Consider the following 27,141-nt stretch of genomic DNA (forward strand, 5'->3'; position numbering starts at 1 on the left):
ATGCACTGCGCGTGGAGCCCGTTTTGGCAGGGCTTGTAACTCCCGCAGGGCTGTCCTTCAATCCTCCTCTACCCTGCACCCACTATGAAGCCCGCGTAAGGCTGAGACAAAGGCTCCCGTCTCCCACAAGGCAGGTCTTCACTAAATAGACTCAGGGTCACTTCAGTGACGCAGTGCACATCGGGCGAGGACTCACATTTGATCCAGAACAGTAAGTTTCCGTTTTTCCCTCTACACCCCTCTCCTTTCTGCTCTGAGGCTAGGGACAAAAATATTTGCATCATAATATATGAGGGAGTTTATTCACCATTTTAATTGACAGCAGGTAGTAAGTTTCATAAAGCTTGTGCAGCTGGTATAGACAATTTATTATTATTATTATTTTTTGGTATATACAATTTTTAAAAAGAGACTTGGCTTTAAAGGAATGCAAAGAAATGGCACAGTATTTTACTTAGATGAGAGAGCTTGAGCATCTTAGAGGTCAGTGGGAATGATCCAGTTCAGAGGAAGCAGCTGGATACAGAGACAGAATGGAGAGCGGATGCGTAGGGTTGAGAAAGCAGGAGAGGACGCGCCTTCCACCGCAGGGCAGAGAAGCAAAGGCAGGAAGCAGACACGAGCAGGTGCAAACCCAGGTGCAGAGCCAAGACCCGGCGGGAGGGCTTCAGTGTTCTGTGAGCCATTTCAAGGTACTTTCTATTGATTTTCCCATTTTCTTTACACTAGTCCAAGCAGATTTCTAAGACTTGTAAACAAGAAACTCTGGCCACGACATAACTGTAATTCAGGGCTCACCAAACTGTTCAACATTATTTTTAATGTTGGGCTCCTGGCCTGAGTCTGTTTTAAGAAATCCCAGAGTCCCTAGGGCATTTGGAACTTATTACTCAAGACTAGTTTTTCCTCCAACTCAAAATGAATGATCTCACATTCTGCTTCACAGAGAAAAGAAAAAGCCATACTAAGGAAGTGCCTTCCCTCATGTAATATTTCTTTCCTGTATCATATTTTCTGGGAATTTATGCTACATACACATGGAAGAACTTTCTGAGGGAAGAGATATCAGCTGGTGTGCTTCTCCAATACATTTGCTGATTTTCTTAATCCTTTTAAGGTTTAATTGATCAATCCACTTTGACCGTTTGCCAAGCATCTTTCATTTTGGATGGAATTTATATCTGTAAAACATCCCCAATTGGAAATCCTCACAGTTTACCATGACATTGGTTTTCTGAGCTGTTCTCTAATGGCTCCTCCTTTGAACAGTTTTGGTTGGATGAGCTGGATTTCCACACCTTTTTGCATCACTGGCTACATGTGGAATTTCTCATTGTCACTCCCAACAACTGCCATACAAAGTCCCACTGCACCTGATCTCAGCAGTTCTTCACAGTATCCGTTACTGCCACGCCCTCACCCTGACACTCTCATTTAGTCCCTTGCAGGTCCATTGTACCTGCTGGTCCCTGGAGCCAGACCTGCTCTCTCTTCTGCTCATCGGATTCTTCATCCTTCAGTTTAAAAGGCATCTACCTCTTCAAAACCTTTCTAAGCAGCTCTTGAGCTTGGCTCCAAAGAGCTGGACAGTCCTCCTCGTTTCTGTAGCACTCAGAACATGTTCCTATTAGCCTTTTCCTCCCTGTAAGATAATTGTCCCTACCACTAGAGCACAAGCTCTTATAGAACTGAGAAGCTGCCTTACCCGTCCTTACATCCCGGCAATCAGCAGAGTGCCTGATGAGTAGGATTCTATATAGATGAGGGAAGACATGGGCTTATCTTTAAGTGACTCATATCTTCACCTCCAGGGTAATGACTTGCCAGTCTCCATTATGCTGGTTCACCCCAAATTCTGCCTGCCATGATATCCTGGGCCCAAATAGTTCAAACAAGCTCATATATAGATATATACTTGGCAAAACTCGAACACTTATTCAGCCTAATTTTTTTGTTTGATCTTTGCCATGTCTACTAACTGCTCGCTTTTCATTAATTTCTTTTTGCATTTTAAACTCAAGCTATGGTGTTTCCATGCCTCATTAGTGTGGCACAGTATGAAAGCAGGGAAGACAATGATAGGACGCAATAATTCAGGATGTTGTGTGGCATTTTATACTTCTGTAACTTATGCAAACCATCAGGCAAGGAAGGTTTAATTGTCCCTGTAGCTGTTTGATATGGTTATGAATTCCTAAAAGAAATATTGGATTATGCTTTTAATCTGCTCTGTACCTGGGCATGATTGAGTTATGATTAGGGCATTGAGTTCCCACCCACCAAGGGACGGCAGAAGGCATGGCAAAGAACAGATCTGAGGGTTTTCTGATGCTGGAATTTTGATGTTGGAGTTTGATGCAGAAGCCTTAAGCTGGAGCCTCAGGGAAGGAGACAGAGCCGTTCGCCTGATAGTCTACTGCTGACCTTGTGGAGAGAGGCACAGCCTAGAGAGCCTCATCGTCTACAGCTGCCCTTGTGGAGCAGACAGAGGAGCTGAGCCCAGAGGGACCCAGGAAACCTGAGCCCTCGCAGACGTCAGCAGCCATCTTGCTCCAAATAGGCTTTGGTGAGGGAAGTAACTTATGCTTTCTGGCCTGGTGTCTGTAAGCACCTACCCCAAGTAAACACCCTTTATAAAAACCAGCCAATTTCTGGTATTCTGCATCAACACCCCTTTGGCTGACTAATGCAGTCCCCATTGAGGATTCTAAGGGTAAGGGCTTGTCCACTGTCAGTTTGCCAATATGTGGCAAGAGTTGGCACCTAAGGCAAATCTGATTCCCAGCTCAGTATTCTTCTAGGACTGAGTCACAGAGTGCTTGAAGGATGAGAAACTTGGGCTTTTGCCCAGTAGACAACATGGAACAGTTACAGAGCCCTTTTCCCTCCAGGGAAGCACCCTATTAAACAGGCACTCAGTTCCCCTTTCTGAGAACCTGTTTGTTGAGAATTTATTGAAACTATTTTATCATGCTGCCAGCTGTCTTGAGAAAGCAGTGGAGCAAAGCTTCTGAGAAAGGAGACAGAAGGAGAAAAAAAAAATCCTGAATTCATTGGAAGGGTATTATAAAACCAATTAAGATATGGACACAAAGATGTTTTCATACCTCATGTGAAATGTAAGACCACAGAAGAGCTGGCCGTGGTTGTGCACAGACAGGATGTGTCTGAAAAAGTGAAAGGGTAAATTATCAGCTCTTTTTGTAGTTTGGACCTGTTTTTTTGGGACACAGGTCTGTTCCCAGCAGTTAAGAAATACCTTTCTTTTAACAAATATTTCTTAAGACTGTCATATGTACCGACTCTCACACCTACTTATGTGTATAAGAACACAAGCAAGTGGAAACCTTACCAGCTTCAGGACGAGACTTGCCCTATAACGTGCCGTGACTAACATGCCCTGGAGATATTCTTGCACGTGTGCAGCAGGAAACATGCTAAAAGAATGTTTACACAAGTACCATTTGTAAAAGAAAAAAACAAAACCTGAAAACAACCCAAATGACATCAACAGTGAGAAAGGTAATTAAGTTGTGGTATATTCATGTCACAGAGATGAACTACAATATGATACAACATGAATGATTCAGGAATATTAATGAGCCCAACAAGTCATATACAGTTATACTTATGTTTATATAAAGGCCATAAACAGGCAGTTCTAAACATTTAGGGATATGTAGACAGGTGGCAAAAGCTATGAAGCAGAGCAAGGTAATAATTACCATAAACTTCAGGACGTGGTTGCCTGTTGGGGCAAATGGAGACCCCACGGGGTCCTGGGGTGGCGATGCCCATTTCTCAGCCGGCACAGTAGATGCCCGAGCATATATTGTTCTTCCAACTGTACACAGACATTTCTAAATCCTTTTGCTGTACATTACATTTCACATTCAAAAGAAAACCAAAACCCAGGCTTTGGGCAAGGGTGCTTGGGAGTACGGAGGACCATTCACACACAGCACAAGATGAGAGGGGAGGACGGAGCAGGCCTAGACACACGTACCCTCTAACCAGACTTTTCTTTGTAGCCACGTTAGGTGTGAAACCGCCCTGGGAGCACTAGTTGCTTTCATGCTAGGTTTGGAGAGAGGGGAGCTGAATTCACTAGTTTATACACCTAGCACTGGCAGTCTTCATGGTAACAATCACCAGCAGGCACGTGCTGGGCTGTTTTCAGTCCCACTCATCTCACTTTTGTCATTGCCTACTAACTTGCATGTCTTCTGCCTCTTGTGTTCTGATAACCCACTCTGTTATGAACCCAGGGCTGGGACACGGGACGGCAGGCCAGAGAAAGGCCAAGGCACGGGCATGAGGCCAGGCGAGTGGGCAAGAGTGGGCTGTTGCTGTGCGTCACCCTCGAGGCCTGGACAGCGAGCCTCAGAACTAGCAATGAGTGGCCGATTCCCAAACCCCATCTCAGCAACTTCATCTCATTTCCACATTGAGGTCGATTATCTGCTTTTTGCATCTCTTCAAGCGATCAAGGAGCCTCTCGAACATAAAGGACACTTAACTGAGACTAAAGACGGGCAATGATCTAACACTGCACCAGCAGATATCCTCAAAGACAAGCCGACTGTGGGCTGGAGCCCAGAGCAGAGCCCATTCTAGTGCTCTGCTGTCCACTGCAGCAGTCACTCGCCAAATGGGGCTATGGAGATTTATGTTGATCAAAATAAAAAATCCATTCCCTCAGCTGCCGTCGCCGCATTTCAAAGGCTCAACAGCACAGGTGGCAGGAGCACAGATGAAGGCCGTTTCATCACTGCAGGAAGTTCTGGACAGCACCCATGCAGCACCATCCACAGCGAAGCTCCCTGCTAGCACTGCTAGCCTCGGGACAGCTTACCCTCAATATTCTTACGGCATCATCTTCCATTTCTGATTTTCTACTCAACTCTGAATCCCTGATTTCCCAACTTTCTCGTATCTGAGAAGAGACTCAACTGACTGGAAAATAACCCCTCTCATTCTGCTTGACCGTCTTGATTCTCACTATCACTTCCTAAACCTGCGTTCTGATTTGTAAGTGTTGGAGGGCAGTGTGGGCATGCTCATGTGTGAGAGGGCAAGCATGGTTACCCTTAGGGGACCAGATGCCAGGAAGGTCTTAGGTGCGTGATGGGCAGTGACAGGACGTGGGGCTGTGAGGGACAGACCACGGCACTCCCTTCTCTGCTTCCTCTTCTTCCTTCTCGCCCTGCCCCCAGGCCGGGTTAGGCCCTCATCTTAGAGCACCCAGGGCACACCTGTCTTACCCCCACCCCACCAGCCCATCTGCTGAGAAGGTGTTTGACAGCACTGGTTGTAAACTACTCAAGGGCAGGGCCTGCTCTTTATTCACTCCCAGTAACAAACACAAGGCCTGGCACATAGGACGTTCTCAAAATGAAGTTAGGGTCTGGTTAGTAGGCAGGCCCTCTGGTGAAGGCAGGAGCAGAAATAAGACCACATACTGATGTATAGCAGGCTCACCAGGACAACTCAGGGGTCGGGAGCAGGGAGAACGGAACAGGCAGATGAGAACGATTCCTCACCACGGCTCAACCCAGACCCTCCATGTCAGCGCTGTGGAACACCCCAAAGTGGGGAGACTAACACTTACTAAACACCTGGCATATGCTAACACATCACAAAACTTATAACCCTCTCATTAATGCTAAAATATGGCTTCCAATTCACCGATGAGGAAATGGAACGTCAAAGAGGATACGGCAGCTGAAAACAGCTAAGCTAGTTTTCAAGCCCAGAACTTTCTAATACGTCCCAGAATGGGAATATTCACTGAACTCTGGCGAAAGATGAAAAACAGCATTGAGAAAACAAGGCTCATTTATGACACGACTTTACAGTAAAAGCGCTGAAACTTTACTAATCTTTTATTTTTTCTATTTGACTTCTCAAAAAGGGAGGCATAGTCAAGAATTTTCTTTGATGTGGTTTGACAATTGTTGTTCCTTCCTCTCTATCCCGAGTCTTTTCCATAAGAATACTCACTTTAATCTGGTTTCTTTTGTGTGGCTGGAAAAGGGGATATGCAATGACAGTCTCAAACTCCTTCACCCCTTTCTTTACCTGCCCCTGCTTCTCCTGAGTGGGGGGCAGTCTCTGCTCTCTCCCCAAGAGCCTTGCCTTGAGCTTTCGCTCTAGAAGTTCTCTCCCTCGAATCATGCGCTGCTGGTGCTCTTTAATCTGCACCTGCTCCCTCTCGTTGACCTTTCTTCTCTGTGCCTTCTGGATGCCATGCGCTTCCGGCATAATTTTCGGTAGCGTCATCTCGCTGGAGACCCTGAGCTGCCTGGACGACTTCATCCTCAGCTCCCTGGCCTGGCCTGCTCGATGCACGTGCCTCTCTATGTGTTTCAGCTCTCTGTCAGGCACTAGGTAGAACCGTTTCTGTCTCTCTATGCCTTGGATTGTTTTCTCCACCTCTATTTTCTCAATTTCACTGCCTGACTTTTGTTCTTTCATGATTTCCACTATTCTTTTATTATAGTAAGACTCTGCTTTGGCAAGCCAGTAATCAAGAGAAAGCGCCTGCTCCCTGCACAGGGTTTCATACTCCTCTCGGGACTTCTGCGTTATCAGTCTTCTTGCTGCTGTTGTGTGCACACCACCCAGGCTCTGTCAAAGTGAGGAACAGGCTGTAAAACGTGGCTGCCACCCTCCCGCTCAGGCTGCATCTAGAGGAGCCTACTCTCACCACTGTCACCAAGCATTTACTTCAATGTAATGGTGATTTTACTCCCATCGCTCCTAGGTAAGCCTGTGCACTCTGAAAGTATGAAGTACCTGCGCATCACCACAGAGCAATCGCTAATTAAAAAATAGATAAACTGTGCTGGGAGTTTTCAAAATGGTACTTTGTTTTGCAACTGTGGATATAGCTGAGAAACATGTCAGTGTAGACTTACTACCTGAAGGTGTCACTTGGGGGAAAGGATTTTAAAACTAACATTCCTTCTCCTAGTAGTTCTAAACTAAATGATGTGAAGGTAATTTATTTACCAAGATCTTTTTCTCCAGTGGGGACTGTTGGCCTGCAGCAATCCTAGAGTCTTTAGATGCTTTAGCCCAGGCCAATCTATAAGACAAAAAGGCAAAGGTAGATTAGAACATAGAGGCATCAGAACACATCTGCTCACATGGCGTCTGATTGGGTCAAGGCACCCGATGGTTTTGGCCAAGGCCCAACAGAAAAGCTGCAAACAGGTTATAGCAGGGCCATTTCCCCCAAGGGAAACCACTGTATTCCTACGGGAGAGAATAATGGAAATGGCCTTTTAATAAAGAGAGGGTCTTTCCTTTTACATGAACTAAAAGCGTACTTCTCTTGTGGACTCAGCTTAAACCATTCTGCGTCATTTATCGAAGATTGGGAGAGGGAAGAGTCGCACTCCTTGATGAGGCATTGCTCAGGCACATCTATGTCAGACTGCTCTGACCCCCCACCTCCTTCATCTTCTGAGGTTATTCTGGGCTCCAGTTTTATCAGTTCATTCTCCTTCTGGAGTCTCTTGATCCGGGCCCTTTCTGCCTCTATCAGCACATAAAGCATCTCTGTGCTTTAAACTTTTGCTCTGAAAGTCCGTTATTTTATTGCCCACACCTCCACTTGGCTGCCTTACACCAATTGTCTTTCACCGTAATCCATTATGGGACCGTTTACAATTCAGTCCTTCAGGATGGGAATTTGTAGGCACTGTGTTTATTTATAGGATAGCCTGCCAGCAACACAAGTGAAGACTACCAACATTTCATGTGTCATCCTGGTCTGATCCGAGTTAACTGTGAGGTCGTACTGAAGCCACTGAGGACGGCTGGCATTTCACCTCTGTGCCTCTGCATGGTTTTGAAGCCCCACAGGGCTAGGTCTGACTCTTAATTCTACCACTTCCTGATGTGTAACCAAGAGGAAGTAATTTAATCTCTCTGTGTGTCGGATTCCTCATCTGTAAAATGGAGATAGAAGACAAAAGTCTGCCCCTCAGGCAAAGAACAATGGCAAATCAGATGTAAAGAGCTTGGCACAATGCTTCATATATGGTAAGTCCTCAGTAAATGGCAGTTAATCTGTCCTTCACAGGTCAAGTCACTGACTCTCCATAAATTCTTTCTGGTCTACTACATGTCACAGTGATTTCTGCCTTCCCCGGAACACACTTTATTTCTACAAGTCATCTGAAAATTAATCATGGTTTACATGGTGACATATGTATACTTACACCACTTTTCACCTTTTGCTGTTGCTACCTCTCAACTGAAATTTAGTTTTACCTAAAAAGAATAGGAACTGAAATTTTTATCTACAGAGATATGATGTCTCTATGATTAGAGAATATGAAAAATATTCTGACTTGCTGACCTCTTAGGTACATTCATACTTGCCTACATATACCTATTTTGAGATTTTAAAATATGACCACCTTTTATTTTCCTGTATATAACATCTAGAATAGTACTTAATGTGAGTCTGTGATTTCAAATTCCCTCCTAGTTCTCAAAATTAAAGATTTGTTGATTATTATCCTTATCACATGAAGTCTGAACATTGTATCTAGATTCTTAATAAAGCATTTACCACTCTCCCTTTAAGTACACAGGCATATTTGTTTGATATATCCTGGGCTCTTATATTTTGTACATACTAGTGTTCATTCCTTGTATTCTAATTATTCACTCGCATTCATTAAGGTCAGGGGACAATTTTCAATTTTGTAGCCCCCGTCTCAGCTCAAAGCCTGGCTCAGTATTTCTCGACTAGACTGTGAACTGCTGGGGACCGCCATGCCTCGTAAGGCTTGTGGTTCCTTTAGTTTTTAGGATAGTATTTAGTCCATGGTGATGCTTCACTGAATGTTTGTCAAACTGAAAAGGGAAAGGAGGGCTAATTTCAATTTCCATTTTCAAAGGAGACAACACACTGAGAAGCATCAAAACTGCTTACCAACCTGGGCTCAGCAGTAGACTTCCCTTAGTAAGACAGAGAAAACGACACGCAGGTAAATGAAATCACAGGGAATGCCACTCTTTGGCAGCTTATTAAGTTTTGTGTCTCCATTATTGCAAATAATAATGACAACAATAATAAAAGGCAGAAAGGAAAGACGGCATTTTGTCTCCATACTATAAAATAGTGACAGCTCCAGAACATCTATCTATATGGAATTTACCAGAACAATCTAGGCAGGGTGGAATAGGGAACGCTGGAAACCCTTTTAGCACAAGTTTCTACACAGATTATATATTACATATGAACGAAAATACCAAGCTTTCCTACACACATACTGTCCTCCTGTTTTATAAAAGAGTAGGGAAAAGTCGAATGTCCGTCTAATGGATGACAATGATTTATTTAGAGTTGATTGGGCAGGAGGTTAAAGAGGCGGCGGAGAGCCGTCCTCATCTGAGAGCCAATCTCCGCCGAAGCCTTAGTGAGCGCCTACTCGATGGCTGCCCCCTTGTTTAATGCCAGTCTTCCTCACCTGTCAGGCGCCTGAGGCTAGCGGCGCCTGAAGCCCCTCTAAAGTCCCGAACCCCTCCAATGCCCCCACTGCATCCCCGCTTCCTTTCACGGGACCGAGCAGTCCTCCTCCGTCCACACCCTTACTGCTTTCTGTCCCTGAAGAAGCGGACTCACACCGTCCAAGCGCCCCTGAACTATGCCCAAACAGCACGCGAGCCACGCTGGGCTCTGCAGAGCAGCCCACGCAGGACAGCTGGAGCCGGAAACACTAGAGCCGGGACAGCCGGAAGACAAAGGCTCCCATTGTCTTTAACCACTGAGCAGCCCCAGAGCAGAGAGCCCCGCTCAGGAACGGCGGGAGTCGGGGTTCTCTAATCAGGGACTAGTATTCACGAAGGTTTTTTGGGGGAAGGCAATCGGCGAGGCCGAGAGAACAAACATTCACGGGTAAATGCAAGGGTAAAAGCCGCCAGAGGAGTAGCATCATCGAGTCGCCCCTCCTCTGACGTCACAATATCACACCGAAGGCGAACCGCCCGCCCGCTCCCGAGAGGCTTCGGGCTCAGGGTCGCGACCACTTATGACGTCTCAGCCAATCGTGAGCCGGAACGCGCCGACGCTCTAGGCCGCCGCTGCCCGCGCGCGAAGGCGGCGCTCTAGCCCGCGGGTCGGCTGGTCTCCCCGGAAGGGGCCTGGCGCCGCGGCGGGGCGCAGGCGCGCCGGGTCGTGAGTCTCTGCGTGAGTCCGGGGACAGGCTGGGCAGGGCTCTAGTGGTGAGGCTGGTTTTAAGAAGCCCCTCTCTTCTGTGGGTGGTTTCTCGGCGCCTGCCCAACCTCGACCACCCGTCCATCATGGATCCCGCCGAGACCGGCTCCAGCTTCCAGTCGGACCTCGACTTCTGCCCGGACTGCGGCTCGGTGCTGCCTCTGCCCGGGGCTCAGGATTCGGTCATCTGCACTCGCTGTGGCCTCTCCATCAACGTGCGGGGTGAGGGGCTCGCGGGCAGTCCCGGCGGAGGGTCGGGGTGGGGGCCTCCAGGCGGGCGGGCTGTGGAGGGGTCCAGGCGATCAGGCGCTCGTACGTTTGTCCAGAGGCGAGACCTGAGGGGACTCAGGTATGCGCGACCTCCTGGCCTAACCACCGCGTGTCTCCACCAACGGTTCTGCCGCCCGCGCAGACTTCGAAGGGAAGGTGGTGAAGACCTCCTTTGTGTTCCACAAACTGGGAACAGCCGTGCCTGCGGCGGTGGAGCAAGGACCCGAGTTCCAGGGGCCCGTGGTGAGTAGATGAGGTCAAGGACTGGCTCCGCTAGGGAGACGGGAGAGAAAGGGGGCAGGGGGCGATTGCAGAGGCTGGAGAGCTTTGTACCCAATTCCGAGAGGGTGGAGGGGTCTTGAGAGCAGAAATGTCTGTGGGATATGATTTCCCCGAGAAGCAGGAAGGTATGACCGGGCCTCCCTTACCCACCGATTGTTTCCCAGGTTGACAGACGCTGTCCTCGATGTGGTCATGAGGGAATGGCATACCACACCAGACAGATGCGCTCAGCGGATGAAGGGCAGACTGTCTTCTACACCTGTACCAACTGCAGGTGCGTGTCAGTTCCCCACCTCTGCCTGTTCTCCAACCCCTTGCCGACCAAACCCATCCAGTGTCTTGCTGCTTTTACGAAATGATTTTTTTTTTCTCTGCTCATGTTCCTCATTTCTGTACAGTTCAGGCAATAGGGACATTTGTGGTCTTTTAATTTTAGCCAGTGGACTAAATATGTAAAAGTAATTGAAAAGGAAATGAAGGCAGGTTTTGCTTAGCAGTCACCACCTTATGCTGAGCTTTGCAATGTAGTCACGGTGATTTTACTTTGATGAGACTTGCTCATGAGTGATGTCAAGAGCATGAGTTTTCAGGATGCTGATTTTTTTTTTAACATATCAGTTTTATTGATACATATTAATAAAGTGTACAGTTCATCCAAAGTATACAATCAGTGGTATTTGGTATAATCACATAGTTGTTCATTCATCACTTCAGTCATTATTAGAGCATTTTCATTATTTGAATAATAAACCAAAAATCAGACAAATTATTTACCTCGCAATCTCTCTTTTTTTCCCCTGCTGTACATAGCTACTGTTTCTGGCTATTCTTGCACATTTATTTATTTATTTATTTATTTATTAAGCCGTTTTATTTAGATATATTCACATACCATGTGATCTGTCCGAAGTGTATATAATCAGCGGCTTTTAGTATAATCACAATGTGTGCATTCATCACTACAAAAAATTTTAGAACAATTCATTACTCCAAAAAGAAAAACTCCACACCCCTTAGCATTTCTTTATTTAAGTGGAATAATACAATACATAGTATTTTTTGTATCTGCCTTCTTTCACTTAGTGTAATTTTTGTCTGATATTAACATTTGGTAGTATTAACCTACATTTGTTCAAAGAAAAATAATCTTATATATGCAATTTTACCCATTCATCTTTCAAATATGTTTTTACTATGCTATACAGTTCCATGTTACATTTCTTATATTTCCTTTTAGTGTTATACATGACCTTAGACTTTTCCTTTAAACGACTCTTATAGCCACATAATTTTTTTGAAGAAATAAAGCTGTCTTTATTCACACATACATGATCATCTATATAAAATCTTACAGAGAATCTACATAAAATCTAGAATTAATAAGTGTCTTTATCAAGATTGCAGGATACAAGATCAATATGCCAAAATTAATTGTGTTTTTCTGTATTAACAATGTCCCATACAAAATTGAAATTAAAAAATAGCATTTATAGTAGCATCAACAACATGAAATATTTAGGGAGAAATCTGGCAAAACCTCTGCAAGATCTGTACAATGAGTACAAAACTTTGCTAAAAGAAATTAAAGAACACCTAACTAAATTGAGAGATTGGCTGGAAAGCTCAGTATTAAGATTTCAGTTTGCTCATGATTGATCTATAGATTCAATACAAGCCCTGTCAAAATTCCAGCAGTTTTTTTTCTCATATATATTCATCTTTTTTTTTTTTTTTCACTTTTTAAAAATACATTTTTTATCCCCCCCCCCGCCCCCTCCCCATCGCTCCCTCATCTGTCTGCTCATCTTTAGGAGGCACTGGGAACTGAACCCGGGACCTCCCGTGTGGGAGGCAAGTGCCCAGCTGCTTGGGCCATTCACACTCCCTGCTGGATGCATCATCTGCTGCTTGTATCATCTGCTGCTTGCGGCGTCTGCTTGTTGCGGCGTCTGCTTGTTTTGGCAGTTGTCAAGATAGCCAAGTATCTCAATGAAAGAAAATAAACTCCAGAAACAGACCCCCAGATATATGGTCAATTGTTTTTTTACTTTCATTTTTGTTTTTTATCTTTTAGAGTAGTCGTAGGTTTACAGAAAAATTCTGCAGGAAGTACAGAGTTCCACATGACCATCCCATCCCATACATAGTTTTCCCTATTATTAACGTTTTACGTTAGTGGGTACATTTATTTACATTTGATGAACCAATAACTAAATTACTAACTAAAGTCCATAGTTTACATTAGGAGTCACTCCTTGTTTTTTACAGTTCTATGTGGTTTTTAAAAAATGTATTGTGGTAACATTTTATTTTGCACGCTGCCAAAGGCAGTATACCAGAAATGGGCTGTTTTTTACAGTGGGGTTTATTAGATTGCAAGCTTACAGTTTTGAGGCCATGAAAATGTCCAAATCAGGCACCAGGCGATGCTCTCTCCCCAGAGACCAAGAGCCATGACCCTGAAATCCCCCGCCAAGTGGGAAGGCACACGTGTCATCTCCCTTCTCCTCCGGGCTCGTTGCTTTCGGCTTCCTAGTTTCCCTGGCTTCCTTTCTCAGCTTCTATGGCTTTCTCTCTGCTTCTGTGGCTTTTCTCTTTGTCTTCTGTGAATTTATCTCTACTCACCTAGTATTAATAGTACTGCTAGTTACAGACATCGTATTGGGCTTTCACCTTTTCTGCTTATTTCCAAGGATTAACACACATCTGGATGGTTTTAAGAACTGATCTTTGTGGTTAGTGTTCTGCAGTTTCAAGATTTGGCTTTCTTTTATCTATCCTACGTGGGAATTGCTGGGTTTTTATAGAAAAGTTGCACAGAAAGTAGAAAAGTCCCTTAAACCCTTCCTCCCTACTCCCCACTCCCATATAGTTTACCCTATGATTAGCATCTTGCGTTAGTGTGGAACATTTGTTAAAATTGATGAGAAAATACTGAAACATTATTAGTAACTAAAGTCCATACTTTACATTAGGGTTCACACTTTTTTTTCCACATATTTTTTTAATTAGAGAAGTTGTAGATATGCAGAAAAACCATGCATGAAATTCCTATATACCACCTTATTAACACCTTGCATTAGTATGGTACATTTGTTAAAATTCATAAAAGAGTGTTATTATAATTTTACTATTAACTATATTCCTTCATTTACAATAGGGTTCTCTGTTTACATTGTATATTTCTTTGGGTTTTTGAAAATTTTTCTTTTAACATATAAACAAGCTAAAATTTCTCCTGTTAATCATCTTCATATATATAGCTGAACACTGTAAGTTAAATCACAAAGTTGTGCTACCGTCTCATGGTTCATTCTTTTGTACATAGTCCTACGGATTTTGACTGCATGATGTCCTGTAGCCACCATTATGGAATCCTACAGAATAGCTCCACTGCCCTAAAAATGTCCTGAGTCCCACCTTTTCATCTCTTTCCCTCACCCCTCACCTGTTATAGCCCCTGATCATTTTACTATCTATATACTTTGCCTTTTCCACTATGTCATATACTTGGAATCCTACCGTAGTAGTCTTTTTAGACTGACTTTCATGTAGCAATATGCATTTAAGGTTCATCCATATCTTTTCATGGTTTGATAGTTCATTTCTTTCTTGCTTGTTTACTTTTTATTGTAGTAAAATATATACTACTCAAAATTTCTGATTTTAACCACTTTCAAGTATGTAATCAGTAGTATTAATTGCGTTTGCATTATTTTGTGGCCATCACCAATAGCCATTACCCCTACTTTTTTCATCACCTAATGCATCCATTTATTAATAACCGCTCCTCCCACCCCCCTGGTACTTTATAATCTATAGTCTTAATGAAATTTTTTTTTAGGTATTTCATGTAAGCAATATACAATATTTGTCTTCTTGTGTCTTTCTTAATTCACTCCACATGTCATCTAGGTTGATCTATGTTGATGTAAAATAATCCATTGTGTGTGTAGACCACATTTTGGTTATTCATTCTTCCATTGATGGGCACTTGGGTTGCTTCTACCTTTTGGCTATCGTGAATAATGCTGCTGTGAATATTGGGGTATAAATATCTGTTCAAGAACCAGCTTTCAATTCTTTCAGGTATATACCAAAAAGTGGGATTGCTGGCTCATTTAATTCTATTTTCAACTTTCTGAGGAACTGATTTCCACATTGACTACACCATTTTACAATCCTACAAGTAATGTATAAGGATTCCTATTTCTCTTCATTCTCCCAACAATTATTTTCTGCTTTTTAATAATTGTCATCCTAGTGTGAAGCAGCAGCTCATTGTGGTTTTGGTTTGCATTTTCCTGTTGATCCATGATTTTGAGCATCTTTTCATTTGTTCATCGTCCGTTTGCATATCTTTTAAGAGAAATGTCTATTCAAATCTCTTGCCCATTTTTAAATTGGGCTGTCTTTTTTTGTTGGGTTGTAGCCATTTTTTATATATTCTGGATAATATATCATTTGTTGGATTTGATTCCCAAATATTTTCTCCCATTTCGTAGGTTTCCTTTTTACTTTCTTGATGGTGTCTTTTGACATACAAAAGTTTTAAATTTTGACGAAGTCCATTTTATCTAAGCTCATTTCCATTCATCTGTGGAAGGGCATCTTGGTGCTTCCAATATTTGGTAGTTATGAATAAAGCTTCTGTAAACATATATGGGTAGGTTTTTTTGTGGACATAAGTTTCCAACTCATTATTACCTTTTAAACATTTTTATGCATTTATTTATTTTTTCAGATCTCAGTCATTTTAATAGCTCTTTACTTGTATTTTAAATGTCTTCTTTTATTCTTTAAAAATATCGTATTTAAATATATTAAATGTGGTTATTTATATTCTGTGTCTGATATTTTCTGATATGCCAGTCCTTGTGAGCCTGAAGCTGCTGTTTACTATTTCTGCTGACTCTTGCTAGTCCTTTTTTCCCTTTGTTTTTGTCATTTTTGACTAAACTCAGGACTTTTGGAACTTTAACTCTGGGAATTCTCTGAGGCCTGGGCTGAATGCTATATTGGTTTTTGGTGCCTTGAGGCACCTCCAAGCTGAAAGCACTTTAAATAAATTCTGGGCTTCAGGTTTTTTGGGCCACACAGGTAGTATGAATAATTTCAGCTGCAAAACCATCTCAGGGCCAGCTTGTGGCTAGAAATTCTCAGAGGATATATTTCTCTTCCTCTACTTACTGAGAGTTAAATTCCTCTTTTGCAAAGTTGAATTATTTTTCTTCTTGTTCACTTTTGCACAGAGGGGTAGGCCTTTTGGTTGGGGGTGGGGATTCCAAATTTATGCAAGGGGTCTCTTTTCAGACATTGTAGGTTTTATCTCTGGTTTCTTAAGCTCCGTATGGCTGTCAAAACAGTAGGTCAAGGGAGTGGCTATAGTGTAAGTGATTAAGTGCCTGCTTCCCCTTGTATGAGGTCCTGGGTTCGATGCCTGGAAACTCATAAAAAAAAAAGTGGGTCGCAGGGTAGCAGATGGCCTCAGGTGGGCTTACCTGTCTGGGTTCCTGGTTTTACATCATCTCTGACCAATGTGAAGATTGCCTTCACTTTTCTGCTATCTCATCAATGGGTCCAATTTATTCATATTTTTTTTCTTTTATAGATAGTGCTTTTTGTGTTGTTGAAGGAACCTTTCTATACATCAAGGCCAGCATTCTTAGCTGTCCTGAAGTTGGAGGGTTTTTTAGGAGAACCAGTCCTCCACAGTGGCATACACACACGCCTTCTCTGATTCTTTGAGTGTCACCTTACACTGCTAGGAGCTCTCCTTTGGTTTAATTAACAGGACTTTTTTTTCCCCATAGGTTCCAGGAGAAGGAAGACTCTTGATCCTCCTTCTGAGCTGAACAGCAGTGCCTCCCTCTCCTGCCTTGAAGGTGAAGGATGCTGGGTCTTCAAGTCCTGTCCATCCCCTCTGGTCACAACACCTCCCTCTCCTGAAGGATGCTGGGTCTTCAAGTCCTATCCATCTCCTCTGGCCGCAACATCTTGCTCCCAGAAGGAGTAGCAGGTCGTGTGGAGACTGCCTTTGTCCTCAGGTTTCTCCTATCCCTAGTTGAGTTTCCTTATTAAAGTTATATTTCTCTGTAAGATTTTATGTGATTTATAATCTGCTTTCTTCCAACAGGAATGTAAATGAGCTAAGAGATATATTTGTCTTTTCAGCAAACTTACCAATTTCAAAAGATAATATAAATTAGTATATATATATATATAAAGAAAAAGGGGAGAGGAGAAAACAAGGGGAAAAAACGGAGCCAGAAATGATGCTAATACAAAAAATCAATTGTAAGAATCCTTACTATCCAAATCTATTTGATTACAGAGTTTAAGAAAACAAAAAGAGTTTGGATAGTGAGATTCAACTGAAAATTTAACCAAATCTATTTGGTATATAAGTTTGGACAACAAGAAATTCTGACACCAAGGGATACCGGCACATACTACAGGTGAACAAAAAATTACTTAAATGGAAATTGTGGTTTTTTAATTGCTCTTGAGAGAAAGGTAATGTATATGTAATCAATTCACATATAGAAAGGTAGGAAATAAAACGGGGAGGGTGGTGGACTTGGCCCAGTAGTTAGGGTGTCCGTCTATCACATGGGAGGTCTGCGGTTCAAACCCCGGGCCTCCTTGACCCATTTGGAGCTTGCCCATGCGCAGTGCTGATGCAAGGAGTGCCCTGCCATGCAGGGGTGTGTGTCCCCCACGTAGGTGTGTCCCCTCGTAAGGGAGCTCCACGCACAAGGAATGCGCCCTGTAAGGAGAGCCACCCAGCGCGAAAGAAAGTGCAGCCTGCCTAGGATGGTGCCGCACACACGGAGACCTGGCACAAGATGATACAACAAAAAGAAAAACAGATTCCAGGTCCGCTGACAACAGAAGCGGACAAAGAAGACACAGCAAATAGACACAGAACAGTCAACCAGGAGGGGAGGGGAGAGAAAGAAATCTTTAAAAAAAAAAAGCAGGGGGAATCCCACTCTGAGATATCCAAATGATATTAATATATGTATGTGTGGGGAGAGAAATATATATTTTTTAATGGGTCATGCTATACATACTGAACTGTATATTGCCTTTTCAGTTTTTGGGTTTTTTTCCCCTAAGATTTATCTATTTATTTCTCCCCCTCCCTCCACTGTCTGCTCTCTGTCCACCCGCTGCGTGCTGGCCCATGTCTTCTTGCACTCTAATCTGGCGGCTCCTGGAACCCTCCAAGGTGTGAGAGAGGCGACCACTCTCCTGCACCACCTCAGCTCCCTGGTCTGCTAAGTCTCTTACTGTCTTTCCTCTGTGTCTCTTTCTGTTGCACCATCTTACTGTGTCAGCTCTCCACATTGCCTGGCACCCTGTGCAGGGTGGCACCCGCAGCCCAGCCTGCCCTCACCAGGAGGCCCTGCCCATCGAACCCTGAACCTCCTGTACAGTAGATGGGAGCCCAACTGCTTGAGCCACATCAACCTCCCTGCCTTCTCAGTTTGAACCGAAAATTTATAAGGGAAGCAAGTAGTCCAGGAACAAAAAACACTAAAATTTTAGTCTTAGTCAGTATTGCCATTACTTGGCTTAAATGGTGACCCAGGGGTGGGAATATATCTTGTAACTGTGTAGCCATTATATTCGGAACTCTCAAATACACCCCATTCTGTTTTACTCCTACTGTAACTTGGAGTGGTGGACAGAGCAGTCTTTCCCTCTGTACACTTAAACTGTTCCTGGCAGTTGACTTTCGTGACCCACTCCCGAAATGTGAAAGAAGTCTGTGCACGGTTCACCCTACTCTAAGCCTTTCCCTGGCTCATAACACGGACTGAATAAAGTCCAAGTTCTTAGCAAAGCAGAGCCTACCTGCTTTGCCAAGCCTTTACCCCAGTAGTACAAAACTCTGCATTTCCATTGGTGCTCACGGCCCTGACTTCCCATTCCCTTCCTTTTAACATTGTCTTTTGCTCCCGGAAAACTGGCACGTCTTTTTATCGCCAGATTGCCCTGTGTTGTGATTCCTGGTCGTGTGTCTGCTTCGTCTTACACCCCAGCGGCTGGCTCAAGTGACAGTCTGTGAACAGCACGCGACTAAGCCCCGTTTCCTCGGTCATGCTTGCTTCTCTTACCCCCCAGGGCCCTGTTTTCTCGTTAGTGCTGAGCGTGCTTGCCTTCCCCACGACGGTGCTGACAGCAGGGGCTGCGTGTTGCAGGAAGGCGCGCTTCGGGCACCGGGCGAGGGCCAGAACCGAGACGGAGGGTCTTCAAGCGCGCCACGGCCTGCCTCCCCAGTCCAGGACAAACGCTCAGGAGCCATAACTACTGCCCTCGGTTGCCCCGCCCCTCCTCTGCCCGGAGTTTAAGCTCACTGGACCTTCAGGCTCCCTGGTGCGCGTGCGCCTGCTGCCCTTGAGGCCGCCACTTCCGGCCTGTTCTCTGGCGCGCACGCGCGTGATGCCCTTGAGAACCTCCCTTCAGGCCTGCTCCCTAGTGCGCGTGCGCTTGCTGCCCTTGAGCCCGCCCCAGGCCTTTGCCTGGACGCAGTGACGCTCCTTCCGCCAGCTTGCGGAACTCGTTCCGGCGGCGCCTGCGCACTGGCACATTACGGCGGAACTAATCTGTCGGCGCCTGCGCTCTGACGCAGTTGGCGCGGAGGGGAAAGGAGAAAGGAGACCAAAGAAGTCCTCACACCCGGAAGCGAGGAGCCGGAAGTGGGGTTGGACCGGGTGTTCGCCGGGGTGGGGAAGCGGAGGTCCAGGAGGAGGGGAAAAAGAAGGCGGAGGATTCTGGCTACTATTCTGAATCCGATTCCGATTCTCTTAGACCCCAGAGACGCAGAAAGAGGGCAGGGTGTCTCGTCCCGCTTCCTCCCTTCCTCCCTCTCAGCCTTAGCCATGGCTGAGGCAGGGGCTGGGCTGAGCGAGACCGTCACCGAGACTACGGTTACCGTGACAACTGAGCCCGTGAGAAAGGCGGGGGGCGGCGCGGTGTAGGGGTCTGGGGGCTGTCGGGAGGGAGGGGATAAAGCTTTGTGAGGGTTGCTCCAGGGACTGCCCTGGGAGTTGGGGAGTAGGGTTCGAGGTCTGGAGTTGGGAGAATCGCGAGGGATTGAGGATGTTTGGAGTGACAGAAAGTGCAGGAGGGTGATGACGGAACTTGTAGTTAGGGGTTAGAGTTAGGCCATAGGTGATGCTGCTTGGAGGGGATGTGTATAAGTAATGAAAGAATGGGAAATTGAGGGTTCAAGAGCCAGGGAGATGCAGGAAATAGAGGGGGAAACGGGGTGGGCGGAGTGGAAGGCCAGGTATGGGAGGATTGGACCTGAAGCATACTATTTGTTGAATGAATAAACATAAAGATTTGTTGAATGGATAAATATAAAGGAGCGTGGAGGGAATGCGGAAACAAAGAAAAGGAGATGAGGATAGGATTTTTAGAAATCAGAAAGGAGAGAGGAGAGATGGAGAAACAAGTAGCATTTTTGTAAAAGCAGAGATTAGGATGCTTTCAAAGGGAGGTTGCATTGGGCTTAATCACCCCTGGATTAATGGCGTTTGGAATAATTACCAGAGATGCCAGCATTCCAGGGCATAGGTGAATAGGAAGCCGGAAGTGCTGGGCTTGAGAGTGAGAGAGGTGAGGATAGAGGACTTTCTTTAGAGGGGAAAAGAATAGGAGGCCTGGAAACAGATCAAAGATGAGGGATTGGGGACTGAGAAAATAATTTTCTTATATTAATACCAAGAATGATTTGGGGACGAAGACGGAGAGACAGCGAGGATTGTATTTTCACTTGAAGATTTGCTGGGACCTTTCCTAGGTTAGGAATTGTGTCTTTTCTGTATACTAGCGGTTATCAAGAACAGGAAATACTGCTTCACTAATCCTCGGGGGACTCTGATGATGCCAGAGACCTGTTCTGTTTTACCTTCTCCCAGCACTCAGTTCCTCTGGTGCTGGACTCCAGCACAGTCCTGGAAAGAGCTGGGAAGGGTTGGCTTCTGGGAGGGAGTGGGAAAGGTCAGTAGGAGGGGACTCGATAGGTATGCCCATCCCTAATCTTAACCTTCTAGGAGAACCGGAGCCTAACCATCAAACTTAGGAAGCGGAAGCCGGAGAAAAAGGTGGAATGGTCGAGTGACACTGTGGATAACGAGCACATGGGGCGCCGCTCATCAAAATGTGAGTGGTGCAGGGCCGGCAGTAGCCCTGGAAACCCGGCTGCCCTGCACATCTCCTCCCTTCTCACATCCCTGTCCTCCGAGGCCCCCTGAGGCACTCACCATCCCACCTCTGTTTTGGTGGTTCTCTGACAGCAGTTAGAGGGAAAGACGTAGGGAGGGAGCCAGAACTGGGACCTGAAGGCGAGATGGAGCAGAAGTGGGAGGAATAGGGCTTTGGGAAAGGAGAGCCCACGGTGAGGGGGCTGGTGGCTGAGTCCCAGGGAGTGGGCCTGGCAGTGTGGAGGTAGGAGTTGTCACGTGGTCCAGAGGGAGAGGAGCAGGAAACTGCACTGGCTCTTCCACCTTTGTAACTGGGCTCCTTCCCCACTTCCCAACCCAGGCTGCTGTATTTATGAGAAACCTCGGGCCTTTGGCGAGAGCTCCACGGAGAGTGACGAGGACGAAGAGGAGGGCTGCGGCCACACACACTGTGTCCGGGGCCACCGCAAAGGGCAGCGTCATGCGTCCTTGGGATCGACCCCCACCTCCCCTCCCCAGCCCCCTGACCCGTCCCAGCCGCCGCCGGGACCAATGCAGCACTAAATGCCTCTCCCCCTCCACTCCTGTGTCTGTCTGGCCCTGAATGTTCCCATGTGGCTACTTGGGGATTGAACCCAGGGTTTGATCCCTTCTCCAGCCCCTCTTTCCCTCTCCTCTGCCTGGTAGAGAGAAGACGGAGCGGCCCTCAGAGACCCTGGAATCCTTCCTTGCTGCTACTCCGGAAGCCAGGCTTCCGTGCCCTCAGCCCTGTTTTCCTCCCCTCTCCAGGGATCTAGGTGTCTTGATCCCAGTCCCCTCCCTCTGTTCTCACTGCCAAACCTGGGATCCAGTTATCTGAGCCCCTGCGCTCGCTGCCTCAGTCCCAAGCACTTGACCGGGTTTCCAGCGGCCCCAGCGTCCACTGCCAGGGCCCATCAGAGTCCAGGCAACCTCGCCCAGCTGCGCTCCTTCATCTGGCTTCGCGCTCTTCCACTGATGTTTTATTATTATTTTTAACAACCCTGATTCTCCGTCCTGTGGGAGACCTCAAGGCCTCCAGCCCTTCCCTCCCTGCCCACTCCCCTTGAATTTGGAGTCTCTGTCATCCTCCCCTCTGAGGGAAGTGGGGCAGGAAGTGGTCCTGTCCTCTCCGCACGGTGCTGTGTGCTCTAGGGCTTCCGGCAGCCATCTCTGAGACAGGCCCTTAGAGCCAGCCACTCCACAGCCTCTGGAGGAAGGAGGGTGGGAGCGAGTGGAGAGGCGCCGTGCACTGGCCCCTGCATCTGTCCTTTCCCAGGCCTCCCGCCATGCACGGCTGCAAAGATCAGTCAAATCCATACCACCACTGAGATCTCGTTTATTGCTACAGATGCACAAAATAAATAGCCCCACATCACAAAATGTGTTAAATATGGACGCGTTTATACATAACGGGAAAGACACGAGACTGTACAAGGCTGTGTTTGGGGGTTCGGGAGAGGGAGCACCGTTGTTCCTCTGTGTGGGCTTTAGGAAGTTCTTAGGGGAGCAGCAGGAAGGGGCTGTGAGCTAGAAAGCTGTAGGGAGGAGGCAGGACGATGAGGCCCTAAGCCAGGGGGCGCCGCCAGCCTCCCGGTTTGTAGGGCTCTTGTCTGGGGGAAGCCTCGAAAGGAGGGAAGGGGGCCCAAGCCTGGCCGCGGAGAGGTGGCGTGTTTGATGCGGCCCCTAACTCAGGAGTGGGAGAGGGCAGGCGGGAATACTGGGGCAGGAAAAAGGAGGGCGGCGGGGATGGATTCCGCTTTGGGCGAGGATACGGAAACCTGGAAGCAGCTGAGGTTATTTTGGGTGAAAAGACAACGTAGGTGGAGAGGGGCCCTCCGTGCTGCGGCAATGGGCGCGCGCTGTGCGCGCCCACGAGGACGCGCGGGCGGGGTGGGCCCCTGGGCGTGGCCGGAGGCTCAGCCTTCCGCCGGCACGAGGCGAAGCGGGGCGCGGGGGTCGCGGGTGCAGAGCAGCGGGAAAACGCGCTCCCCCAGCGGCCCGGGCGCCTGGAAGGCGAAGAGCAGGTCGAGCGAGCGGCCGTCGTAGAAGGCCACGCGGCCCCGCTCGCAGTCCAAGTCCACGCGGATGCGCCGCGGCAGGGGCCCGGCTGCGCCCAGCGGGGTGGGCTCGGGCGCCGTGAGCGCCCACAGGCGGCCGGCGCGGCCCTCGACGGCCCACACGGCGCCGGCCGGGCAGAGCCCCACGCGGCCCTTGCGGCGCACCGACTCCCCGGCCGCCCCCAGGGCGAAGCGGCCCTCGCCGTCGTCCTCGCCGCCGTCCTCGCCCGCCGTCTCCACCTCCCAGCAGTGGCGGCCGGCGCCGAAGCCCTGCGCGCCCAGCACCGCGGGCAGCTGGTCGAAGCGCGCGGGGCCGTCGGGGGGCGCGGGCGTCCCGGGTGGGGCCAGGCGCACGGCGCGGCGGTCGGCGGAGATGAGCAGGCGGCGGTGCGCAGTGCAGGGGTCCAGGGTCAGGTCGGCTGGAGGGGGGCGGGCAGAGAGCACCGAGTGAGAGCCGGAGTGGGGGCATGCAGGAGGCCACGGGGGCTCGAGGCCCCCAGCGCTCTCTCAAGGCGGCCGCGGTTGGGCCTGGGCGAGGCCCCGCGCACTGAGGCGCTACGGGCGTCTGCAGAATCGCCCTCGGCCAAGGACCCGCTGTCCAGGGCAGGGGCGCAGCGGGAGAGCAAAGGAGTGGATGCCCGGGCTTGGGGTGGGACACGGAGGGTGAGGCCGGATGCCTAGGCCACCGCATCGTGCGGGGAGTGGGGGCTAGGTCAGCGGGTGGGGAGGGTGGGCCCAGAGGGCAAGCCTGCTCGGTAGCTGCTACTGGAACCCCAGTGTGGGAGGGGAGGGCAAGGGTGGAACGCAAGGTATCCTGGGAAGGCAGCCCCCCAACACAGGAACGGGGCAGGGTATAAGACTTCCTATTGGGAGGGTGGGCAGTGGGGAGGGAAGTCCCAATCAAAGGGACTGGAAGAAACAACCCCTCCCGGAAGTGTGGGTGCTGCAAGACATAGTTCTAGATTAAGGGTGCTAGAAGTAATCTGGCTGGGTGGGATGGTGGTGGCAGGGTGGCCACCTTCTCCAGGCCGCTTAAGAAGGGTGGGGTGCAGCCTTGGGAGTGGGCAAGGAAGGGGCCCCGGCTTCAGAGAAGGCCCTGACCCCAGGGCAGGAGAGCGGGAAGAGGACAGAAGGCGCAGGTGACCCCAGGAGTCAGTCGTGAAAAGGGAGGGGGACGTGGCGGGACGTGAGGAATTGAGGCTGGACATCAAAGGGACTTGGTCATCTTCGGGAGATAAGAGGGAGCAGACCGTCCCCCACCCCTTACCCATCAGCGTGTGAAGCATGTTTTTGGCCACTGGGTAGTCTTCAGGGAGAAGCTCCTCTGAGCTGGACGACTCAGGCGTTGGGGCATCAAATCTGGAGGATGACGGGGAAGGTCAGGAAGGCAGCCGACACGCCCACCCCATCCCACGTCTGTGGAGCAGGAGGGGTGAGGGCAGACCCACAGGGCCTCCCGCAGGTGGGCACGGCCCGGTGGGGTGGGGTGGGGCGGTGGTGAGGAGGAGGAAGGAGCAGAAGGAACTCACCGCCTCCACGTCTTCCTCGTGTCCTGGGTGGGCAGAAGAAAACACGGGTGTGAGTGCGGCCCGCCGCTCTCCAGGTGGACAGCGCGTCCAGGAGCTCCCTCTCCCCTCTAGAGGCATCCCGCCTCTTTATCTCCCCCTCCCCACCCGCCCGCCCTGTTCCTCCCAAGCCCCCTCCCCATTCGCACCCTCTTCCTCACACTCCATCACCACTTCCTCCTCATCCTTCTAACGCCACCCTCTCTGACATCTTTCCCCCAAGAAGTCTGCGCGTCTTGCCCCAGCTCCTGGTTGCCTCCCGGCTCATCCCTGGCTCCTTCATTGGCCTTTACCCTCATGCCCTTCCTCAGTATATCCCAGACAGCAGACAGCCACTCGCCCCCCCCCCCCGCACGCCCCCAGAGCCCCCGTGGGCGGGCTGCCATAAAAGCCTACGCAAAAGCTGCTTCCTGTCGTCATAGAAGCCCCGCGGCGTTTATTGGGCCCTTTGAGTCCCTGCCCTATGGGAGAAGCAGCTGGACTTGTCCTAAGATGCCAGCAGATCCCCGGGTACCGCGAGCCAGGACGCAGGCAGGATGCTGCCCTCACCCCCACTTCAGCCCGGAATCCCCCCTCCCCGCTGCGCTGTCCACAAGGAACCGGGGGGGGGAGGGGGGGGGGAGGGTGGATGGCAGGCCACTCGCCTGATGGTGCCAATTACCCCTGACAAACTAGGTCTATGGAGAGGAAAGGGCGGAAGCAGGACCAGCTCAGCTGCCGGGGAGAAGCCGTCCGCAATCCGGGCGCCCGGGGGTCGGCCAGGGGCTGGGGGGCGGGGCGGGGGTGCTGGGCGGGCGTGGACTGGAGCCAGAGGCCCGCCCACCTCCGCGCGGGGCACGGCCTCCACCCGGCGCCGCCCGGGCCTGGGGCCCTGGGAGGAGCCGGGACGACAATAACAAACAGCACCCGGTCAGCGCCGCCGCCTGCGCGGGGCCGACGCGCGACTCGGCCCGCGGCCCTCCCCCGGCCGCCCGCTCCGTCGGCGCCCTGCACGCCGCTCCCCTCCGCTGCCTGCGGCCCCTTCCCTGCGCCGTCCCGCCGCCAGCCCCCCGCTCGCTCTCGCTCCATCTGCCCCCCCCCCTCCGGCTCCGCTCCAGGTTTCGTGCGCTCCGCGGGCGCAGCCCCGCGTTCCTTCTAGCTCCCAGCCCTGTCCTCCCCGCCGCCGCCTCTCTCCACTCCTCTCTCCCACCCAGGCATCGTCGCCTCCCCCCTGGGTCAAGTGTCAACCACCCCCTCGCCCTTTGCCCTCCTCTCCCCAACTCCATCCCGTGCCTAAACTTCCAGAAGGGCCCCGGCTGGGGGTACCCGCCCCCGCCTCCCCAGGGAACCCAGGAGCTCGCCCCGCTCCGCGCCCAGCCCCGACCGGGGCCCCGCGCCTCACCTCTTCGTGCGGGGCCAGGCAGCCCATGGTGGGGATACGCCCCCCTCGGCGTTTCCCGGCGCTCGCCCCCGGCTCGGCCAGCTTGTCGCGCAGCGCGCGGCTGATGCGCACCTCCACCGCCAGCCGCACGTTGGACCTCAGGCTGCGGCGGGGACACGGGAGGCCGCAGCGGGGGCAGGCGGTGGGGGGCGCCGCGGGGCCGGCGGCCGTCGGGGGCCCCCAGCGTCGGGCCAGGCACGCGCGGCAGAAGCTGTGCTCACACGCCAGGAGCACCGGGTCCTCGAAGGGGCCCCCGCACAGCGGACACGTCGCCAGCTGCTCCAGACGCTCCACCAGCCCGGGGCCCAGCGCCGGCGCGTCCATGCGGGGCCCGGGGCCCGGCGCCAGCCCCTCCGCGACCCCCGCGACCGTCTTGGAGCGCGCGCACGGCGGACGGCCCCTGCTGCTCGTGGAGTCGCTGGCCCCCGCCCCTGAGCCCGCATGCACTTGCCGCCTCCGTCCCGCCCCCGCCCCGGTGTGGCCTCGCCTCTGCCAGAGCCTCGTCTCCGCAAACCTCCCCGCCTCGCCGGCCTTTATAGGGAGGGAGGCGCCCGCGGAGGTAAACACCCGCGCCTTGCGTAACAGCGCAGCTGGTTCTCCCGCTTCCCCGGCGAGGTTTGGGGGAGAGGGTGGGAAGAGGGCGCACCTGAGCCCGAGCGAGGGGTGGTCGCGCGGGGCGCGGGCGCCGCAGGGGCGAGGTAGCGACGCGTGCGGAGGGTGGGCCCCGGCCCCCCCCCCCCCAGGAGAGCCCGAATCTCGCCTCCCCTCGACCCTGCGTGCGCGTGGGCAGGGTGCCCGCGTCGCCGGGGCGTGAGTCACCGCAGGTGGCTGGCGAGCCCACGTCTGGGGAGGGCGTCGGAGCGCGGACCCTGGGTCCCCGCCGGAGGGCGCGGGGCGGACTGGGCCCCTCGCGCCGCCGCCCTCCCCTCCTGCCTCGCCTGGTGGGGGCTCGAGGACGCTCTGGAGCTCCCGGTGGGTGAGGGCTGGGGTCCGCGAGTCAGGGCAGGGCCCTCCTTACTCGCTTCCTGTCTCTTTCTGGAGCTTTCTCTGTTTCTCCTTCTATGTTTTTATCTCGTTTCTCTCCTCCTCT

General features: G+C 50.2%; 4 protein-coding genes across 6 annotated transcripts; 2 read left to right on the forward strand and 2 right to left on the reverse strand.

Annotated features, from left to right (window-relative positions):
• Positions 1-348: 348 nt before the first annotated feature.
• Positions 349-10,025, reverse strand: LOC101446740 (putative uncharacterized protein ZNRD1-AS1). Of its 3 annotated transcripts, none has more exons than XR_011647099.1 (3): positions 9,647-10,025; positions 7,015-7,090; positions 349-6,630 (listed from the first exon to the last, which is right to left on the reverse strand). XR_011647099.1 is itself a non-coding variant. In XM_071211045.1 (3 exons), the coding sequence occupies exons 1-3, from the start codon at positions 7,562-7,564 to the stop codon at positions 5,878-5,880; spliced, it is 1,059 nt and encodes a 352-aa protein (XP_071067146.1). In that variant the 5' UTR covers positions 7,565-10,020; the 3' UTR covers positions 349-5,877. The 3 variants fall into 3 exon arrangements, 1 of the variants encoding a protein (XP_071067146.1); XR_009182821.1 differs by having other exon boundaries at positions 9,492-10,025; XM_071211045.1 differs by having other exon boundaries at positions 7,335-10,020.
• Positions 10,026-10,124: 99 nt separating this feature from the next.
• On the forward strand, positions 10,125-16,888 carry POLR1H (RNA polymerase I subunit H). Its single transcript, XM_004467657.5, has 4 exons — positions 10,125-10,459; positions 10,650-10,750; positions 10,954-11,063; positions 16,603-16,888. The coding sequence occupies exons 1-4, from the start codon at positions 10,324-10,326 to the stop codon at positions 16,625-16,627; spliced, it is 372 nt and encodes a 123-aa protein (XP_004467714.1). The 5' UTR covers positions 10,125-10,323; the 3' UTR covers positions 16,628-16,888.
• Positions 16,889-19,433: 2,545 nt separating this feature from the next.
• PPP1R11 (protein phosphatase 1 regulatory inhibitor subunit 11) lies at positions 19,434-22,389 on the forward strand. The gene is made up of 3 exons (XM_004467653.4): positions 19,434-19,749; positions 20,860-20,968; positions 21,350-22,389. The coding sequence occupies exons 1-3, from the start codon at positions 19,681-19,683 to the stop codon at positions 21,550-21,552; spliced, it is 381 nt and encodes a 126-aa protein (XP_004467710.1). The 5' UTR covers positions 19,434-19,680; the 3' UTR covers positions 21,553-22,389.
• RNF39 (ring finger protein 39) lies at positions 22,326-27,063 on the reverse strand. Its single transcript, XM_058285470.1, has 4 exons — positions 26,013-27,063; positions 24,596-24,618; positions 24,334-24,425; positions 22,326-23,485 (listed from the first exon to the last, which is right to left on the reverse strand). The coding sequence occupies exons 1-4, from the start codon at positions 26,373-26,375 to the stop codon at positions 22,926-22,928; spliced, it is 1,038 nt and encodes a 345-aa protein (XP_058141453.1). The 5' UTR covers positions 26,376-27,063; the 3' UTR covers positions 22,326-22,925.
• Positions 27,064-27,141: the final 78 nt, after the last annotated feature.

Source organism: Dasypus novemcinctus, chromosome 22 (genome assembly GCF_030445035.2).
Source record: "Dasypus novemcinctus isolate mDasNov1 chromosome 22, mDasNov1.1.hap2, whole genome shotgun sequence".
Classification (NCBI taxonomy): Eukaryota; Metazoa; Chordata; class Mammalia; order Cingulata; family Dasypodidae; genus Dasypus; species Dasypus novemcinctus.

What these genes read in the sequence shown, in the direction of transcription:
- RNF39 (XM_058285470.1), bottom strand. Translation starts at nt 26,375, where the DNA reads ATGGACGCGCCGGCGCTGGGCCCCGGGCTGGTGGAGCGTCTGGAGCAG. An exon ending in ACGAGGAAGACGTGGAGGCG is followed by an intron (nt 24,426 to 24,595) that starts GTGAGTTCCTTC and finishes GTCATCCTCCAG; the next exon opens with ATTTGATGCCCCAACGCCTG. An exon ending in CATGCTTCACACGCTGATGG is followed by an intron (nt 23,486 to 24,333) that starts GTAAGGGGTGGG and finishes GCCCCCCTCCAG; the next exon opens with CCGACCTGACCCTGGACCCC.
- POLR1H (XM_004467657.5), top strand. Translation starts at nt 10,324, where the DNA reads ATGGATCCCGCCGAGACCGGCTCCAGCTTCCAGTCGGACCTCGACTTC. An exon ending in CCTCTCCATCAACGTGCGGG is followed by an intron (nt 10,460 to 10,649) that starts GTGAGGGGCTCG and finishes CCGCCCGCGCAG; the next exon opens with ACTTCGAAGGGAAGGTGGTG. An exon ending in CCGAGTTCCAGGGGCCCGTG is followed by an intron (nt 10,751 to 10,953) that starts GTGAGTAGATGA and finishes ATTGTTTCCCAG; the next exon opens with GTTGACAGACGCTGTCCTCG.
- PPP1R11 (XM_004467653.4), top strand. Translation starts at nt 19,681, where the DNA reads ATGGCTGAGGCAGGGGCTGGGCTGAGCGAGACCGTCACCGAGACTACG. An exon ending in TTACCGTGACAACTGAGCCC is followed by an intron (nt 19,750 to 20,859) that starts GTGAGAAAGGCG and finishes TTAACCTTCTAG; the next exon opens with GAGAACCGGAGCCTAACCAT. An exon ending in GGGGCGCCGCTCATCAAAAT is followed by an intron (nt 20,969 to 21,349) that starts GTGAGTGGTGCA and finishes TTCCCAACCCAG; the next exon opens with GCTGCTGTATTTATGAGAAA.
- LOC101446740 (XM_071211045.1), bottom strand. Translation starts at nt 7,564, where the DNA reads ATGCTTTATGTGCTGATAGAGGCAGAAAGGGCCCGGATCAAGAGACTC. An exon ending in AAGCTGAGTCCACAAGAGAA is followed by an intron (nt 7,091 to 7,334) that starts GTACGCTTTTAG and finishes TTTGTCTTATAG; the next exon opens with ATTGGCCTGGGCTAAAGCAT. An exon ending in CACTGGAGAAAAAGATCTTG is followed by an intron (nt 6,631 to 7,014) that starts GTAAATAAATTA and finishes TCACTTTGACAG; the next exon opens with AGCCTGGGTGGTGTGCACAC.